Here is a 19,434-nt window from a genome sequence, read left to right on the forward strand (position 1 = left end):
ACAGTAGAAGTCTAGGTTGAAGTGGCGGAGTATCTGACCAAGGGGGAGGATGTAGATGATGAAGAGGAGGGGGCCGAGTACGGAGCCTTGGGGAACGCCTTGAGTGACTGTGGCTGTAGCAGAGGTGTGGTTGTGGTTCCTTAGGTATGTAAAGAGGAAAATATTAGTCCAGACCAAAGTTGGACCCTTGAAGACTGAAAAAGGTTAATTTATTATGGGGAACAAGGCAGATGAGTTGAACAGGTACTTTGGATCCGTCTTCACTAAGGAGGACACAAACAATCTTCCTGATATACTAGTGGCCAGCGGATCTGGGGTGACAGGAACTGAAGGAAATCCACATTAGGCAGGAAATGGTGTTGGGTAGACTGATGGGACTGAAGGCTGATAAATCCCCAGGGGCCTGCTGGTCTGCATCCCAGCGTACCTAAGGAAGTCGCTCTAGAAATCGTGGAAGCATTGGTGATCATTTTTCAGAGTTTTATAGAATCAGGATCAGTTCCTGTGGATATGATGGTAGATAATGCTATCCCACTTTTTAAGAAAGGCAGGAGAAAACAGGGAATTATAGACAGTTAGCCTGACATCGGTTGTGGAGAAGATAGAAACATAGAAACATAGAAAATAGGTGCAGGAGTAGGCCATTCGGCCCTTCGAACCTGCACCGCCATTCAATATGATCATGGCTGATCATCCAACTCAGTATCCTGTACCTGCCTTCTCTCCATATCCCCTGATCCCTTTAGCCACAAGGGTCACATCTAACTCTCTCTTAAATATAGCCAATGAACTGGCCTCAACTACCTTCTGTGGCAGAGAATTCCACAGATTCACCACTCTCTGTGTGAAAAATGTTTTTTCATCTCGGTCCTAAAGACTTCCCCCTTATCCTTAAATTGTGACCCCTTGTTCTGGACTTCCCCAACATCGGGAACAATCTTCCTGCATCTAGCCTGTCCAACCCCTTAAGAATTTTGTAAGTTTCTACTTTGATGCTGGAGTCAATTATATAAGATGAAATGGCGGCACATTTGGATAGCAGTAACAGGATCGGTCAGAGTCAGCATGGATTTACAGAGGAAATCATGCTTGACTAATCTTCTGGAATTTTTTGAGGATGTAACCAGGAAAATGGACAAGGGAGAGCCAGTGGATGTAGTGTACCTGGACTTTCAGAAAGCATATGATAAGATCCCACATCGGAGATCAGTGGGCAAAATTAGGGCACATGGTATTGGGGGTAGAGTGTTGACATGGATTGAAAATTGGTTGGCAGACAGGAAACAAAGAGTGGGGATTAACGGGTCCATTTCAGAATGGCAGGCAATGACTAGTGGGGTACCGCAAGGCTCGGTGCTGGGACCGCACCTACAGTATTTACAATATACTTCAATGGTTTAGATGAGGGATTCAAAGTAACATTAGCAAATTTGCAGATGACACCAAAGCTGGGTGCAGTGTGAACTGTGAGGAGGATGCTATGAGAATGCAGGGTGACTTGGACAGGTTGGGTGAGTGGGCAGATGCATGGCAGATGAAGTTTAATGCGATAAATGTGAGGTTATCCACTTTGGTAGCAAAAACAGGAAGGGCAGATTACTATCTAAATGGCTGTCAAGTTGGGAAAAGGGGAAGTACACAGGATCTGGGGGTCCTTGTACATCATCATATGAAAGTAAGCATGCAGGTACAGCAGGCAGTGAAGAAAGGCGAATGGCATGTTGGCCTTATAACAGAGGAAGTTGAGTATAGGAGCAAAGAGGTCCTTCTGCAGTTGTATAGAGCCCTAGTGAGACCACACCTGGAGTATTGTGTGCAGTTTTGGTCCCCTAATTTGAGGAAGGACATTCTTGCTATTGAGGGAGTGCAGCGTAGGTTTACAAGGTTAATTCCCGGGATGGTGGGACTGTCATATGCTGAGAGAATGGAGCGGCTGGGCTTGTATCCTCTGGAGTTTAGATGGATGAGAGGGGATCTTATTGAAACATATAAGATTATTAAGTGTTTGGATACGCTAGAGGAAGGAAACATGTTCTCCATGTTGGGGGAATCCAGAACCAGGGGCCACAGTTTCAGAATAAGGAGTAAGCCATTTAGAACGGAAACGAGGAAACACTTTTTCTCACAGAGTTGTGAGCCTGTGGAATTCTCTGCCTCAGAAGGCGGTGGAGGCCCGTTCTGTGGATACTTTCAAGAGAGAGCTAGATAGGGCTCTTAAAGTTAGCGTAGTCAGGGGATATGGGAAGAAGCCAGGAATGGGGTTCTGATTGTGGATGATCAGCCATGATCACATTGAATGGCGGTGCTGACTCGAACGGCCTATTCCTGCACCTACTGCCTATTGTCTATTGATTTTCCAATACTCCTCTATGTGCCTGAAACCGGATGCTATGGCCTTGCCTCTTCTCATTCAAGCCAAGTTCAAAGCACAAGATCCCCGGTGAGGCAAAACAGTAAAGTATTAATACAAAATATGAGTGTCACCACCCACCTTCGCAGCGTCTGCTGTCTGTGAAGTTACGTTGTTTGCTCGGGTGGAAATATCCTGCCTTACAGGTACAGTAGTAGCTTCCCACTGTGTTGTGACAATCAGTGTTGTTGCCACACAGTGCTTGTGCAGAAGGTCCCATACATTCATCATCATCTGGATGGAGGAGGAGAAAAAAGATCTGTGCTTTAATACAAACCAAGAAGGGATGAGTGGTCTGTTGCCCATGCTAGCCCTCACACTCCACAGCTAATCATTCCTGATCCTATCATGACCTGTCCCTCCATCTCCACCACCCCTTGATTCAATCAACATTCACAAGGTCCTCAACAACTGTGGCTCCACAGTGAGGAACAGGAAGACTCACAACCTTCTGAGCAAAGGGACCTTTCCTCAGCCCAGGCCTAAATAGACAAAGCCATTGCCTCTCTGCTCCTCTGTTACTCCCACATCTACATCAGCAAACTTAGATTCTTTCTGCTTTTTATGAAGTGTGTAATGTCATTACAAGGAGTCTTGCCTACCCCTGCTTCTCACAATACCCTCACTCCTCCCCCCACCTGGTGATTACCACACATCCCTCCCAGTGGACCCCTTTTCCCCTCCATTGATCCCATCCCCCACTACTTTTCCCATATTGATTCACTCTTCACCTTGCTTTCCTCTCAAATCTCTAGAATCCGCAGCCTTTTCTTGTTTCCACATCACCTCCCGGACCCTGTCTCTATCTCTATCCTTCCCTTCCCCACCTCACTCCATCTACTAATTAACCCTTCCTCATCTGTATACACCTATCACTTTCCACACTTGCCCCAAGCCCTCCCCCACTCTTTGCAGTGGCTATCTCCCTTCTATTCTTTCTGCCCTCATGGTCAGAACCTGTCCATTTTCCACCAGAGACGCTGCGTGACCCACTGACAACTCTCCTTTGTTGTGCCAGATTCCAAATCTGTCCTATCCGTCGACAGGGTCTTTCTAACAACATCCAATTCACCAACTCACCTTGGATTCCTGACTAGTCTACCATGAGGGACCTTGTCAAAGACCTTCCAAAGCCCATATAGACAACATTGCCCTACCCCCATCAATCCTCTTGGTGACATCATGTAAAAACTCAGATTCATTTCCCACATAAAAAGCCATGCTGGCTGTAGAACATGGAATTTGTGGATCAAACTTGCCATATTGTCCTTTCTGTTCAAAAAGGAACTGCAGATGCTGGAATATCGAAGGTACACAAAGTTGCTGGGGAAACTCAGCGGGTGCAGCAGCATCTATGGAGCGAAGGAAATAGGCGACGTTTCGGCCCGAAACCCTTCTTCAGACAAAATTGTCCTTTCTGACTGGTTTGTTTGATGCAACTGATGTCAATCACAAGTCATGGCACAGTTGGGTAAAAGCAATGTTATGAAAGGTAGAGTCAACGGACTTTGAAAGGCCATAAAAGATGTAAGAAAAGTTCATGCTGATCAAACAAGGTGGACGGAGTGAAGCTTATTAGTTTCACACTGGTAGACGGCTCAAATATCAGAAAGAATATGAGGAAAAACCGAGTCATCTAAGCTTTTGAATTGGAATCATCTTGTAGGTAAAAGGTGGGGGACTGTAATTGATATACGGCAGCAATGTAAGGAGAGATGGGAGGCTCCAGGTTGAATCAGGAGTTAAAATTGGCATGTCGTAAAGGTAATGCTACGTTTGTTATGGGAGATTTCAACATGCAGGTAGACTGGGAAAATCTGAACGCCAAGAAATGGAGTTTGTGGAGTGTCTCTGTGATGGAATCTTAGAGTAGCTTGTATTGGAGCCTATCAGGGAGAAGGCAATTCTGGATTTAGTATTATGTAATGAACCGGATTTGATAAAGGAACTTGAGATTAAGGAGCCATTAGGAGGTAGTGACCATAATATGGTCATTGAATCTACAATTGGAGAGGGAGAAGAGTGGATAAACTGTTCAATTTAAGATACGACGGAGAGTGTCTGAGGTGTCTTGAACATAGGTGGGGAGGGATTTAACCAAGGGGGATAGGATGGAGTCAAGATATGTGGAAATGAGTTTGGTGGGGCACGAGCAGGCAGAGACAATGGGTCTACCGGGACAGTCAGGTTTGTGGATTTTGGGGAGAAGGTAAAATCGGGCCGTGCGGGGCTGGGGAACGATGAGGTTGGAGGCTCGGTCGGGCAGGGCGTGGGAGTTGATGAATTCGGTGATGCTACTAGAGATAGTGGCCTGGTGCTCGTCAGTGGGGTCATGGTCCAAGGGTAAGTAGGAGGAGGTGTCCGACAGTTGGCGCGTGGCCTCAGCTTTGTAGAGATCGGCGCGCCAGACTACCAAGGCACCTCCCTTGTCGGCGGGTTTGATAACCCAATCTGGGTTGTTGCGGAGTGGGTCGTTGGCAGTACGTTCAGGGGGGGAGAGATTGGAGTGAGACAGGGGAGTGGAGAAGTTGAGGTGGTTGATGTCGCGACGGCAGTTTTGGATGAAGAGTTCTAAAGCCGGAGGGCCACGAGGGGGGTTCCACAAGGAGGGGGTGCGTTGGAGACGTGAAAAGGGGTCATCAATGGGGGGCGAGGACTCCTTCCGTGGAAGAACGCTGTGAGTCGGAGCGACGTAGAAGAGACCCAAGTCGTGGTGGGCGCGGAATTCATTGAGGTGGGGATGGAGGGGGACAAAGGTAAGACCTCTGCTGAGGACAGACCGTTCGGTGTCGGAGAGGGGGAGGTCGGGGGGGGGTGGTGAACACCGGCAGGGATGAGGTTTGGGGTCGGTGGAAGACAGGTGGGTGGACTGGGGACGAGGCGATGTGTCGTGGGGGGTGGTGGGTTGTCAGGGGGTGAGAGGTTTGTAGTGTGGGTGAGGTCACATAGTTAAAGGGGGATGGGGAAGATTCAGTGGAACTGCCACTGAGGTTAACCAGGCTGGGCAGACGTAGGCACTGGACCCAGTGGAGTCAAACCCAGAAGAGTGGGAGTTAGCAGCGTAGAGGCTGCAGGCCCAGTGCAGAGTCCAGGCTCCAGGCTAAGGCGACGGCTGTGGGCTGCTGGAGGGAGGTGCAGTGTCGAGGGTCGGCGGACCCGATGGTGGGAGTCCATGGGCAGTTAGAGTTGGGGTCCGCGGGCGATGCGTGGGAGGTTCCGGTGTGCGGATGGTCGTTGGGGCGGCGCGGCTAGCCCGGTAAGGCGATGAGATGGGTAGGGTGCGATGCGGCGGCCATGTTCGGGGAGCCCCGGTCCTGCGGCGATGCCCGGTAGGTTCGGTCGGCGGCGATGTTGGATAGGCCGGGTGCGACGGCGATATTAGGTGGGCCCAGTGCGACGGCGATGTTCAGTGGGCCCGGTCCGGCGGCGATGCTGGATGGACCCAGTGCGACGGCGATGTTAAGACGGCCGGGTGCGGCTGTGATGTTCGGCGGGCCCAGTGCGACGGCGATGTCGGATGGGCCCGGTCGCGGCGATGAGGTTAGGCGGTCCCGGGGGGCGGCGACGGTCAGGAGGAATCAGCGAGGGGGAGAAAGTCCGAGTTACCGTTGAAGCGGCGAGGCTGGAGTCATCGGTAGGCAGGTGAAGGTGAGCGCTAGCATCGACATGGAGGTCGGTGAAGGCCGGCTGTCCAGGTGAGTACTGGCCAGCTCCTCGTGGCCAAGATGGCGTCGCGAAAGTAAGCATGCAGGCTACAGCACGCAGTGAAGAAAGCGAATGGCATGTTGGCCATTATAACAAGAGGAGTTGAGTATAGGAGCAAAGAGGTCCTTCTGCAGTTGTGTAGGGCCCTAGTGAGACCACACCTGGAGTATTGTGTGCAGTTTTGGTCCATAATTTGTGGAAGCCCATTCTTGCTGTTGAGGGAGTGCAGTGTAGGTTTACAGGTTAATTCCTGGTATATGTCATATGCTGAGAGAATGGAGCGGCTGGGTTGTATCCTCTGGAGTTTAAAAGGATGATGAGGGCATTCTTATTGAACATATAAGATTATTTAGGGTTTGGGACACGCTGAGGCAGGAAACAGTTTCCCATGTTGGGGGAGTCCAGAACACAGGGGCCCACAGTTTCAGAATAATGGGTAAAACATTTAGAACGGAAAACGAGGAAACACATTTTCTCACAGAGAGTTGTGAGTCTGTGGATTCTCTGCCTCAGAGACGGTGTAGGGCGGTTCTCTAGATACTTTCAAGAGAGAGCTAGATAGGGCTCTTAAAGATAGCGGAGTCAGGGGATATGGGGAGAAGGCAGGAACGGGGTTCTGATTGGGGATGATCAGCCATGATCACATTAAATGGCGGTGCTGGCTCGAAGGGCCGCATGGCCTACTCCTGCACCTATCGTCTATTGGTCCTGGTGTCTATTGATTTCCAATATTCCTCTATGTACCTGAAACCAGCTGCTATGGCCTTGCCTCTTCCCATTCATGCCAAGTTCAAAGCACAAGCACCCCAGTGAGGCAAAACAGTAAAATATAAAATACAAAAATATGCGTGTCACCACCCACCTTCGCAGCCTCTGCCGTCTGTGAAGTTACTTAGTTTATCCGGATGGCAATATCCTGCCTTACAGGTACAGTAGTAGCTTCCCACTGTGTTGTGACAATCAGTGTTGGCGTCACACGGTGTTTGTGTAAAAGTTCCATTACATTCATCCTCATCTGGATGGAGGAGGAGAAAAAAGTTCCATGCTTTAATAAATACCAAGAAGGGATGAGTGGTCTGTTGCCCATGCCAGCCCTCACACTCCACAGCTGATCATTCCTGGTCCTATCATGACCTGTCCCTCCATCTCCACCATCCCTTGATTCAATCAACATTCACAATGACAGCCTGGTGTGTCCTCAACAACTGTGGCTCCACAGTGAGGAACAGGAAGACTCACAACCCTCTCAGCAAAGGGACCTTTCCTCAGCCCAGGCCTAAACGGACAAAGCCGCTGCCTCTCTGCTCCTCTGTTACTCCCACATCTACATCAGCAAACTTAGATTATTTCTGCTTTTTGTGAAGTGTGTTATGTCATTACAAGGCGTCTTGCCTACCCCTGCTTCTCACAATACCCCTCACTCCTCCCCCCACCTACTCCACCTGGCCATTGCCACACATCCCTCCCAGTGGACCTCTACCCCCCTCCGTTGTTCCCATTCCCCACTACCGTTCCCATATTGATTCACTCTTCACCTTGCTTTCCTCTCAAATCTCTAGAATCCGCAGCCTTTTCTTGTTTCCACATCACCTCCCGGACCCTGTCTCTATCTCCACCCTTCCCTTCCCCACCTCACTCCATCTACTAATTAACCCTTCCTCATCTGTATCCATCTATCACTTGCCACATTTGCCTCAAGCCCTCCCCCACACTTTGCAGTGGCTATCTCCCTTCTATTCTTTCTGCCCTCATGAAGGTCGGAACCTGTCCATTTTCCACCAGAGACGCTGCGTGACCCACTGACAACTCTCCTTTTTTGTGCCAGATTCCAAACCTGTCCTATACATGTACAGGGTCTTTCTAACAACATACAATTCACCAACTCACCTTGGATTCCTGACTAGTCTACCATGAGGGACCTTGTCAAAGATCTTCCAAACCCCATATAGACAACATTGCCCTACCCCCATCAATCCTCTTTGTGACATCATGAAAAAACTCAGATTCATTTCCCACATAAAAAGCCACGCTGGCTGAAGAACATGGAAATCTAGGAACACACCTGCCAAAATATCCCTTCTGACTGGTTTATTTGATGCAACTGATGTCAATCACAAGTCATGGCACAGTTGGGTAAAAGCAATGTTATGAACGGTAGAGTCAACGGACTATCAAATGTAATAAAATATGTCAGAAAAGTTCATGCTGATCAAACAAGGTGGACGGAGGAAAGCTTATTAATTTCACACGGGTAGACGGCTCAAATATCAGAAAGAGTGTGAGGAAAAACCGAGTCATCTAAGCTTTTGAATTGGAATCATCTTGTAGATAAAAGGTGGGGGACTGTAATTGATATACGGCAGCAATGTAAGGAGAGGTGGGAGGCTCCAAGTTGAATCAGGAGTTAAAATTGGCATGTCGTAAAGGTAATGCTACGTTTGTTATGGGAGATTTCAACATGCAGGTAGACTGGGAAAATCTGAACGCCAAGAAATGGAGTTTGTGGAGTGCCTCTGTGATGGAATCTTAGAGTAGCTTGTATTGGAGCCTATCAGGGAGAAGGCAATTCTGGATTTAGTATTATGTAATGAACCGGATTTGATAAAGGAACTTGAGGTTAAGGCGCCATTAGGAGGTAGTGACCATAATATGGCCGTTGAATCTACAATTGGAGAGGGAGAAGAGTGGATAAACTGTTCAATTTAACAGTTGAATAAAGGGGGCTATGGAGCCATGATGGAGAAGCTGGCCAAATTGACTAGAACAATACCCGAGAAGGGATGGCAGTGGAACACCAATGGCAGGTATTTCTGGGAATAATACAGACGGTGCAGGATCAGTTCATTCTAAAGAGCAACAGAAGCGAACTAAAAAGGCAATACGGGGAGAAAAGATGAGGTACGAAGGTAAGCAAGCCAAGAATATAAAGGAGGATAGTGAAAGCTTCTTTCGGTATGTAATGTGGAATAAAAGAGTTAAGACCAAAGTTGGATCTTTGATGACTATAAAAGGTGCATTTATTATGGGGAACAAAGAAATGGCAGATGAGACAAACAGGTACTTTGGATCCGTCATCACTAAGGAGGACACAAACAAGCTTCCTGATATACTAGTGGCCAGAGGATCTGGGGTGACAGAGGAAACATAGAAACATAGAAATTAGGTGCCGGAGTAGGCCATTCGGCCCTTCGAGCCATTCAATATGATCATGGCTGATCATCCAACTCAGTATCCCGTACCTGCCTTCTCTCCATACCCTCTGATCCCCTGAGCCACAAGGGCCACATCTAACTCCCTCTTAAATATAGCCAATGAACTGGCCTCGACTACCCTCTGTGGCAGGGAGTTCCAGAGATTCACCACTCTCTGTGTGAAAAAAGTTCTTCTCATCTCGGTTTTAAAGGATTTCCCCCTTATCCTTAAGCTGTGACCCCTTGTCCTGGACTTCCCCAACATCGGGAGCAATCTTCCTGCATCTAGCCTGTCCAACCCCTTAAGAATTTTGTAAGTTTCTATAAGATCCCCTCTCAATCTCCTAAATTCTAGAGAGTATAAACCAAGTCTATCCAGTCTTTCTTCATAAGACAGTCCTGACATCCCAGGAATCAGTCTGGTGAACCTTCTCTGCACTCCCTCTATGGCAATAATGTCCTTCCTCAGGAACTGAAGGAAATCCACATTAGGCAGAAATGGTATTGGGTAGACTGATGGTACTGAAGGCTGATAAATCCCCAGGCCCTGATGGTCTGTATCCCAGGGTACTTAAGGAAGTGACTAGAAATCGTGGATGCATGGGTGATAATTTTCCAGAGTTTTATACATTCAGGATCAGTTCCTGTGGATAAGAGGGTAGATAATGTTATCCCACTTTTTAAGAAAGCGGGAGAGAGAAACCAGGGAATTATAGACCAGTTAGCCTGACATCGGTGGTGGGAAAGATGCTGGAGACAATTATAAAAGATGAAATAGCGGCACATTTGGATAGCAGTAACAGGTTAGGTCCGAGTCAGCACGGATTTACGAAGGGGAAATCATGCTTGACTAATCTTTTGGAATTTTTGAGGATGTAACTAGGAAAATGGACAAGGGAGAGCCAGTGGAAAGTGTACCTGGACTTTCAGAAAGCATTTGATAAGGTCCCACATAGGAGATTAGTGGGCAAAATTAGGGCATAAGGTATTGGGGGTAGAACGCTGACATGGATAAAAAATTGGTTGGCAGACAGGAAACAAAGAGTAGGGTTAACGGGTCCCTTTCAGAATGGTAGTCAGCGACCAGTGGGAGGCAGTGACTAGTGGGAGTAACATTAGCAAATTTGCAGATGACAGAAAGCTGGGTGGCAGTGTGAACTGTGAGGAGGATGTTATGAGAATGCAGGGTGACTTGGACAGGTTGATCGTGTGGGCAGATGCAATGCAGATGCAGTTTAATGTGGATAAATGTTAGGTTTTCCACTTTGGTAGCAAAAACAGGAAGGCAGATTAACATGTAAATGGTGTCAAGTTGGGAAAAGGGGAAGTACAACAGGATCTGGGGGTCCTTGTTCATCATTTAATGAAAGTAAGCATGCAGCTACAGCTGGCAGTGAAGAAAGCGAATGGCATGTTGGCCTTTATAACAAGAGGAGTTGAGTATAGAAGCAAAGAGGTCCTTCTGCAGTTGTATAGGGCCCTTGTGAGACCACACCTGGAGTATTGTGTGCAGTTTTGGTCCCCTAATTTGAGGAAGGACATTCTTCCTATTGAGGGAGTTCAGCATAGGGTAACAAGGTTAATTCCCGGGATGGCGGGACTGTCATATGCTGAGAGAATGGAGCGGCTGGGCTTGTATACTCTGGAGTTTAGAAGGATGATTGGATATCTTATTGAAACATATGATTATTAAGGGTTTGGTCATGCTAAAGGCAGGAAACTATATTCCCGATGTTGGGGGAGTCCAGAATCAAGGGCCACAGTTTCAGAATAAGGGGTAAACCATTTAGGACGGAGACGAGAAACACTTTTTCTCACAGAGAGTTGTGAGCCTGTGGATTTTCTGCCTCAGATGGTGGTGGAGGCCGGTTCTCTGGATAGTTTCAAGAGAGAGCTAGATAGGGCTCTTAAAGATAGCGGAGTCAGGGGATATTAGGGCTTTATTCTTTGGAGCGCAGAAGGTTAAAGGAGGACTTGATAGAGGTCTTTAAAATGATGAGAGGGATAGACAGAGTTGACGTGGATAAGCTTTTCCCACTGAGAGTAGGGAAGTTTCAAACAAGGGAACATGACTTGAGAATTAAGGGACAGAAGTTTAGGGGTAACATGAGGGGGAACTTCTTTACTCAGAGAGTGGTAGCTGTGTGGAATGAGCTTCCAGTGAAGGTGGTGGAGGCAGGTTCGTTTTTATAATTTAAAAATAAATTGGATAGTTATATGGACGGGAAAGGAATGGAGGGTTATGGTCTGAGCGCAGGTATATGGGACTAGGGGAGAATACGTGTTCGGCACGGACTAGAAGGGTCGAGATGGCCTGTTTCCGTGCTGTAAATTGTTATATGGTTATATGGTTATGTACCTGAAACCTGCTGCTATGGCCTTGCCTCTTCCCATTCATGCCAAGTTCAAAGCACAAGCGCCCCAGTGAGGCAAAACAGTAAAGTATTTAATACAAAAATATGAGTCTCACCACCCACCTTCGCAGCATCTGCTGTCTGTGAAGTTACGTTGTTTGCTCGGGTGGAAATATCCTGCCTTACAGGTACAGTAGTAGCTTCCCACTGTGTTGTGACAATCAACGTTGTTGCCACACAGTGCTTGTGCAGAAGGTCCCATACATTCATCCTCATCTGGATGGAGGAGGAGAAAAAATGATCCATGCTTTAATAAAAACCAAGAAGGGATGAGTGGTCTGTTGCCCATGCCAGCCCGCACACTCCACAGCTGATCATTCCTGGTCCTATCGTGACCTGTCCCTCCATCTCCACCATCCCTTGATTCAATCAACATTCACAATGACAGCCTGGTGTGTCCTCAACTGTGGCTCCACAATGACGAACAGGTGGACTCACAACCTTCTGAGCAAAGGGACATTTCCTCAGCCCAGGCCTAAACGGACAAAGCCGCTGCCTCTCTGCTCCTCTGTTACTCCCACATCTACATCAGCAAACTTAGATTATTTCTGCTTTTTGTGAAGTGTGTTATGTCATTACAAGGCGTCTTGCCTACCCCTGCTTCTCACAATACCCCTCACTCCTCCCCCCACCTACTCCACCTGGCCATTGCCACACATCCCTCCCAGTGGACCTCTACCCCCCTCCGTTGTTCCCATTCCCCACTACCTTTCCCATATTGATTCACTCTTCACCTTGCTTTCCTCTCAAATCTCTAGAATCCGCAGCCTTTTCTTGTTTCCACATCACCTCCCGGACCCTATCTCTATCCTTCCCTTCCCCACCTCACTCCATCTACTAATTAACCCTTCCTCATCTGTATCCATCTATCACTTGCCACATTTGCCTCAAGCCCTCCCCCACTCTTTGCAGTGGCTATCTCCTTTCTATTCTTTCTGCCCTCATGAAGGTCAGAACCTGTCCATTTTCCACCAGAGACGCTGCGTGACCCACTGACAACTCTCCTTTTTTGTGCCAGATTCCAAACCTGTCCTATACATGTACAGGGTCTTTCTAACATCATCCAATTCACCAACTCACCTTGGATTCCTGACTAGTCTACCATGAGGGACCTTGTCAAAGACTTTCCAAAGCCCATTTAGACAACATTGCCCTACCCCTATCAATCCTCTTTGTGACATCATGAAAAAACTCAGATTCATTTCCCACATAAAAAGCCACGCTGGCTGAAGAACATGGAAATCTTGGAACAAACCTGCCATAATATCCTTTCTGACTGGTTTGTTTGATGCAACTGATGTCAATCACAAGTCATGGCACAGTTGGGTAAAAGCAATGTTATGAACGGTAGTGTCAACGGACTTTGAAAGGCCATAAAAGATGTCAGAAAAGTTCATGCTGATCAAACAAGGTGGACGGAGTGAAGCTTATTCATTTCACACGGGTAGACGGCTCAAATATCAGAAAGAATGTGAGGAAAAACCGAGTCATCTAAGCTTTTGAATTGGAATCATCTTGTAGATAAAAGGTGGGGGACTAATTGATATACGGCAGCAATGTAAGGAGAGGTGGGAGGCTCCAAGTTGAATCAGGAGCTAAAATTGGCATGTCGTAAAGGTAATGCTACGTTTGTTATAGGAGATTTCAACATGCAGGTAGACTGGGAAAATCTGAACGCCAAGAAATGGAGTTTGTGGAGTGCCTCTGTGATGGAATCTTACAGTAGCTTGTATTGGAGCCTATCAGGGAGAAGGCAATTCTGGATTTAGTATTATGTAATGAACCGGATTTGATAAAGGAACTTGAGGTTAAGGAGTCATTAGGAGGTAGTGACCATAATATGGTCGTTGAATCTACAATTGGAGAGGGAGAAGAGTGGATAAACTGTTCAATTTAACAGTTGAATAAAGGGGGCTATGGAGCCATGAGGGAGAAGCTGGCCAAATTGACTGGAAAAATACCCAAGAAGGGATGGCAGTGGAACAACAATAGGAGGTATTTCTGGGAATAATACAGACGGTGCAGGATCAGTTCATTCTAAAGAGGAAGAAAGATTCTAAGGGGAGTAAGGGCCGACCGTGGCTGACAAGGGATGTCAGGGACAGTATAAAAATGAAAGAGAAGAAATACAACGTAGCATAGATGACTGGGAAGCAACAGGATTGGGTAATGTCTAAAGAGCAACAAATACAAACTAAAAAGGCAATACGGGGAGAGAAGATGAGGTACGAAGGTAAGCTAGCCAAGAATATAAAGGAGGATAGTAAAAGCTTCTTTAGGTATGTAAAGAGGGAAAAAAAAAAGTTAAGACCAAAGTTGGACCTTTGAAGACTGAAAAAGGTGAATTTATTATGGGGAACAAGGAAATGGCAGATTAGTTCAACAGGTACTTTGGATCCGTCTTCACTAAGGAGGACACAAACAATCTTCCTGATGTACAAGTGCCCAGAGGATCTGGGGTGACAGAGGAATTGAAGGTAATCCACATTAGGCAGGAAATGGTGTTAGGTAGACTGATGGTACTGAAGGCTGATAAATCCCCAGGGCCTGATGGACTGCATCCCAGCGTACTTAAAGAAGTGACTCTAGAAATCGTGGATGCATTGGTGATTATTTTCCAGAGTTTTATACATTCAGGATCAGTTCCTGTGGATAAGAGGGTAGCTAATGTTATCCCACTTTTTAAGAAAGGCAGGAGAGAGAAAACAGGGAATTATAGACCAGTTAGCCTGACAGTGGTGGGGAAGACGCTGGAGACAATTATAAAAGATGAAACAGCGGCACATTTGGATAGCAGTAACAGGATCGGTCCGAGTCAGCACGGAATTATGAAGGGGGAATCATGCTTGACTGATCTTCTGGAATTTTTGAAGGTGTAACTAAGAAAATGGACAAGGGAGAGCCAGTGATGTAGTGTACTGGACTTTCAGAAAGCATTTGATAAGGTCCCACATAGGAGATTAGTGGGCAAAATTAGGGCATAATTTATTGGTGGTAAAATGCTGACATAGAAAGAAAATTGGTTGGCAGACAGGAAACAAAGAGTAGGGTTAACTGGTCCCTTTCAGAATGGCAGGCAACGACTAGTGGGAGGCAGTGACTAGTGGGAGTAACATTAGCAAATTTGCAGATGACACAAAGCTGAGTGGCAGTGTGAACTGTGAGGAGGATACTATGAGAATGCAGGGTGACTTGGACAGGTTGAGTGTGTGGGTAGATGCAGTTAGAGGATAAATGTGAGGTTATCCACTTTGGTAGCAAAAACAGGAAGGCAGATTACTATGTAAATGGTGTCAAGTTGGGAAAAGGGGATGTACAACAGGATCTGGGGGGTCCTTGTTCATCAGTCAATGAAAGTACACAAAAATGCTGGAGAAACTCAGCGGGTGCAGCAACATCTATGGAGCGAAGGAAATAGGCAACGTTTCGGGCCGAAACCCTTCTTCAGACTGATGGGGGGTGGGGGGGCAGGGAGAAGAAAGGAAAAAGGAGGAGGAGGAGCCCGAAGTCTGAGGGATGGGAGGAGAGAGCCCGAGGGCTGAGGAGGGGGAGGAGACAGCAAGGACTAACAAAACTGGGAGAATTCAATGTTCATGCCCCCAGGATGCAGACTCCCCAAGCGGAATATGAGGTGCTGTTCCTCCAATTTCTGGTGTTGCTCGCTCTGGCCATGGAGGAGACGCAGGACAGATAGGTCGGATACAGAGTGGGAGGGGGAGTTGAAGTGCTGAGCCACCGGGAGGTCAGGTTGGTTATTGCGGACCGAGCGGAGGTGTTTCGGCGAAACGATCGCCCAGCCTCCGCTTGGTCTCACCGATATAGATCTGCTGACATCTAGAGCAGCGGATGCAGTAGATGAGGTTGGAGGAGATGCAAGTGAACCTCTGTCGCACCTGGAACGACTGCTTGGGTCCTCGAATGAAATCGAGGGGGAAGGTAATGGGACAAGTGTTGCATCTCTTGCGGTTGCAACGGAAAGTGCCCGGGGAGGGGGTGGTACGGGAGGGAAGGGAAGAATTGACAAGAGAGTTACGGCGGGCGCGGTCTTTGCGGAAGGCAGACATGGGGGAGATGGGAAGATGTGGCGAGTGCTGGGGTCACGTTGGAGGTGGCGAAACTGACGGAGGATTACTTGTTGTATGTGATGGCTGGTGGGGTGAAAGGTGACGACTAGGGGAACTCTGCCCTTGTTGCGAGTGGGGGGATGGGGAGAGAGAGCAGTGTTGCGGGGTATGGAAGAGACACTGGTGCGAGCCTCATCTATGGTGGAGGAGGGGAACCCCCGTTCCCTGAAGAATGAGGACATTTCAGATGCCCTGGTGTGGAACGCCTCATCCTGGGAGCAGATGCGGCGTAGACGGATGAATTGGGAGTAGGGGATGGAGTCCTTACAGGAGACAGTGTGGGAAGAAGAGTAGTCGTAAGAAGTGCCGGATGTGTGGGAAGTGCCGGATGGAAGTTAGTGGTGAAGTGGATGAAGTCAGTCAGTTGTGTGCGGGTGCAGGAGGTGGCACCAAAGCAGTCGTCGATGTAGCGGAGGTAGAGGTTGGGGATGGGGCCCTGGTACGTATTGAACAAGGATTGTTCGACGTAACCGACAAAGAGGCAGGAATAGCTGGGGCCCATGCGGGTGCCCATAGCTACGCCTTGTATTTGGAGGAAATGGGAGGAGTCAAATGTGAAGTTATTGAGGGTAAGTACCAACTCTGCTAGGCGGAGGATAGTGTCAGTGGCCGAGTATAGGTTGCTTCTCTGGTCGAGGAAGAACCGGAGGGCTTTGAGACCATCCTGGTGGGGGATGGAGGTGTAGAGTGACTGGATGTCCATGGTGAAGATGAGGGGGTGAGGGCCTAGAGAATGGAATGCACGGATACGACGGAGAGTGTCTGAGGTGTCTTGAACACAGTTGGGGAGGGATTTAACCAAGGGGGATAGGATGGAGTCAAGGTATGTGGAAATGAGTTTGGTGGGGCACGAACAGGCAGAGACAATGGGTCTACCGGGACAGTCAGGTTTGTGGATTTTGGGGAGAAGGTAAAATCGGGCCGTGCGGGGCTGGGGAACTATGAGGTTGGAGGCTCAGTCGGGCGTGGGAGTTGATGAAGTCGGGGATGGTGCTAGAGATAGTGGCCTGGTGCTCTTCAGTGGGGTCATGGTCCAGAGGTAAGTAGGAGGAGGTGTCCGACAGTTGGCGCGTGGCCTCAGCTTTGTAGAGATCGGCGCGCCAGACTACCAAGGCACCTCCCTTGTTGGCGGGTTTGATAACCCAATCTGGGTTGTTGCGGAGTGAGTCGATGGCAGTACGTTCAGGGGGGGAGAGATTGGAGTGAGACAGGGGAGTGTGGAAGTTGAGGTGGTTGATGTCCCGACGTCAGTTTTGGATGAAGAGTTCTAAAGCCGGAGGGCCACGAGGGGGGTTCCACGAGGAGGGGGTGCGTTGGAGACGTGAAAAGGGGTCATCAATAGGGGGCGAGGACTCCTTCCCGTGGAAGAACGCTGTGAGACGGAGGCGACGGTAGAAGAGACCCAAGTCGTGGTGGGCGCGGAATTCATTGAGGTGGGGACGGAGGGGGACAAAGGTAAGACCTCTGCTGAGGACAGACCGTTCGGTGTCGGAGAGGGGAAGGTCGGGGGGGATGGTGAACACCCGGCAGGGATGGGGGTTGGGGTCGGTGGAAGGCAGGTGGGTGGACTGGGGACGAGGCGATGGGTGATGGGGGGGCTGGTGGGTGGTCAGGGGGTGAGAGGTTTGTAGTGTGGGTGGGGTCACATAGTTAAAGGGGGATGGGGAAGACTCAGTGGAACTGCCACTGAGGTTAACCAGGCTGGGCAGAGTAGCACTGGGACCCAGTGGAGTCAAACCCAGAAGAGTGGGAGTTAGCAGCGTGGAGGCTGCAGGCCCAGTGCAGAGTCCAGGCTCCAGGCAAGGCGACGGCTGTGGGCTGCTGGAGGGAGGTGCAGTGTCGAGGGTCGGCGGACCCGATGGTGGGAGTCCATGGGCAGTAGAGTCGCGGTCCGCGGGCGATGCGTGGGAGGTCCCGGTGTGCGGATGGTCGTTGGAGCGGCGCGGCTAGCCCGGTAAGGCAATGAGATGGGTAGGGTGCGATGCGGCGGCCATGTTCGGGGAGCCCCTGGTCCGGCGGCGATGCCCGGTAGGTTCGGTCCGGCAGCGATGTTGGATAGGCCGGGTGCGACGGCGATATTAGGCGGGCCCAGTGCGACGGCGATGTTCAGTGGGCCCGGTCCGGCGGCGATGCTGGATGGACCCAGTGCGCGATGTCAGACGCCGGGTGCGGCTGATGTTCGGCGGCCCAGTGCTTTAAGGATGTTCAGTGGCCGGGTGCGGCTGTGATGTTCGGCGGGCCCAGTGCGACGGCGATGCCGGATGGGCCCGGTGATGCGATGAGGTTAGGCGGTCCCGGGGGGCGGCGACGGTCAGAGGAATCAGCGAGGGGGAGAAAGTCCGAGTTACCGTTGGAGCGGCAAGGCTGGGCGTCATCGGTAGGCAGGTGAAGGTGGGCGTAGCATCGACGTGGAGGTCGGTGAAGGCGGCGTCCAGGTGAGTACTGGAGGCGCTCCTCGTGGCCAAGATGGTGTCGCGAAAGTAAGCATGCAGGTACAACAGGCAGTGAAGAAAGCGAATGGCATGTTGGCCTTTATAACAAGAGGAGTTGAGTATAGGAGCAAAGAGGTCCTTCTGCAGTTGTGTAGGGCCCTAGTGAGACCACACCTGGAGTATTGTGTGCAGTTTTGGTCCCATAATTTGTGGAAGGACATTCTTGCTATTGAGGGAATGCAGCGTAGGTTTACAAGGTTAATTCCTGGGATATGTCATATGCTGAGAGAATGGAGCGGCTGGGTTTGTATCCTCTGGAGTTTAGAAGGATGAGAGGGCATCTTATTGAAACATATAAGATTATTTAGGGTTTGGACACGCTAGAGGCAGGAAACATGTTTCCCATGTTGGGGGAGTCCAGAACCAGGGGCCACAGTTTCAGAATAAGGGGTAAAACATTTAGAACGGAAACGAGGAAACACATTTTCTCACAGAGAGTTGTGAGCCTGTGGATTCTCTGCCTCAGAGTATGGTGTAGGCCGGTTCTCTAGATACTTTCAAGAGAGAGCTAGATAGGGCTCTTAGCGGAGTCAGGGGATATGGGGAGAAGGCAGGAACGGGGTTCTGATTGGGGATGATCAGCCATGATCACATTAAATGGCGGTGCTGGCTCGAAGGGCCGGATGGCCTACTCCTGCACCTATCGTCTATTGTCTGGTGTCTATTGATTTTCCAATATTCCTCTATGTACCTGAAACCAGCTGCTATGGCCTTGCCTCTTCCCATTCGTGCCAAGTTCAAAGCACAAGCACCCCAGTGAGGCAAAACAGTAAAATATAAAATACAAAAATATGAGTGTCACCACCCACCTTCGCAGCCTCTGCCGTCTGTGAAGTTACTTAGTTTATCCGGATGGGAATATCCTGCCTTACAGGTACAGTAGTAGCTTCCCACTGTGTTGTGACAATCAGTGTTGGCGTCACACGGTGTTTGTGTAAAAGTTCCATTACATTCATCCTCATCTGGATGGAGGAGGAGAAAAAAGATCCATGCTTTAATAAAAACCAAGAAGGGATGAGTGGTCTGTTGCCCATGCCAGCCCTCACACTCCACAGCTGATAATTCCTGGTCCTATCGTGACCTGTCCCTCCATCTCCA

At 49.1% G+C, this 19,434-nt stretch overlaps 1 protein-coding gene across 1 annotated transcript in view; it reads right to left on the reverse strand.

The window, feature by feature from the left end:
- Window positions 1–19,434, reverse strand: part of LOC116991885 (latent-transforming growth factor beta-binding protein 2-like) — a 110,859-nt gene that overhangs the window by 37,129 nt on the left and 54,296 nt on the right. Inside the window, exons 5-8 of the mRNA XM_033050862.1 lie at window positions 19,146–19,298; window positions 11,784–11,936; window positions 6,978–7,130; window positions 2,492–2,644 (exon numbers count right to left, since the gene is read on the reverse strand). Coding sequence (XP_032906753.1) covers window positions 2,492–2,644; window positions 6,978–7,130; window positions 11,784–11,936; window positions 19,146–19,298 — 612 coding nt within the window. The remainder of the gene's footprint in view (window positions 1–2,491; window positions 2,645–6,977; window positions 7,131–11,783; window positions 11,937–19,145; window positions 19,299–19,434) is intronic.

Source organism: Amblyraja radiata, chromosome 35 (assembly GCF_010909765.2).
Source record: "Amblyraja radiata isolate CabotCenter1 chromosome 35, sAmbRad1.1.pri, whole genome shotgun sequence".
Taxonomy (NCBI): Eukaryota; Metazoa; Chordata; class Chondrichthyes; order Rajiformes; family Rajidae; genus Amblyraja; species Amblyraja radiata.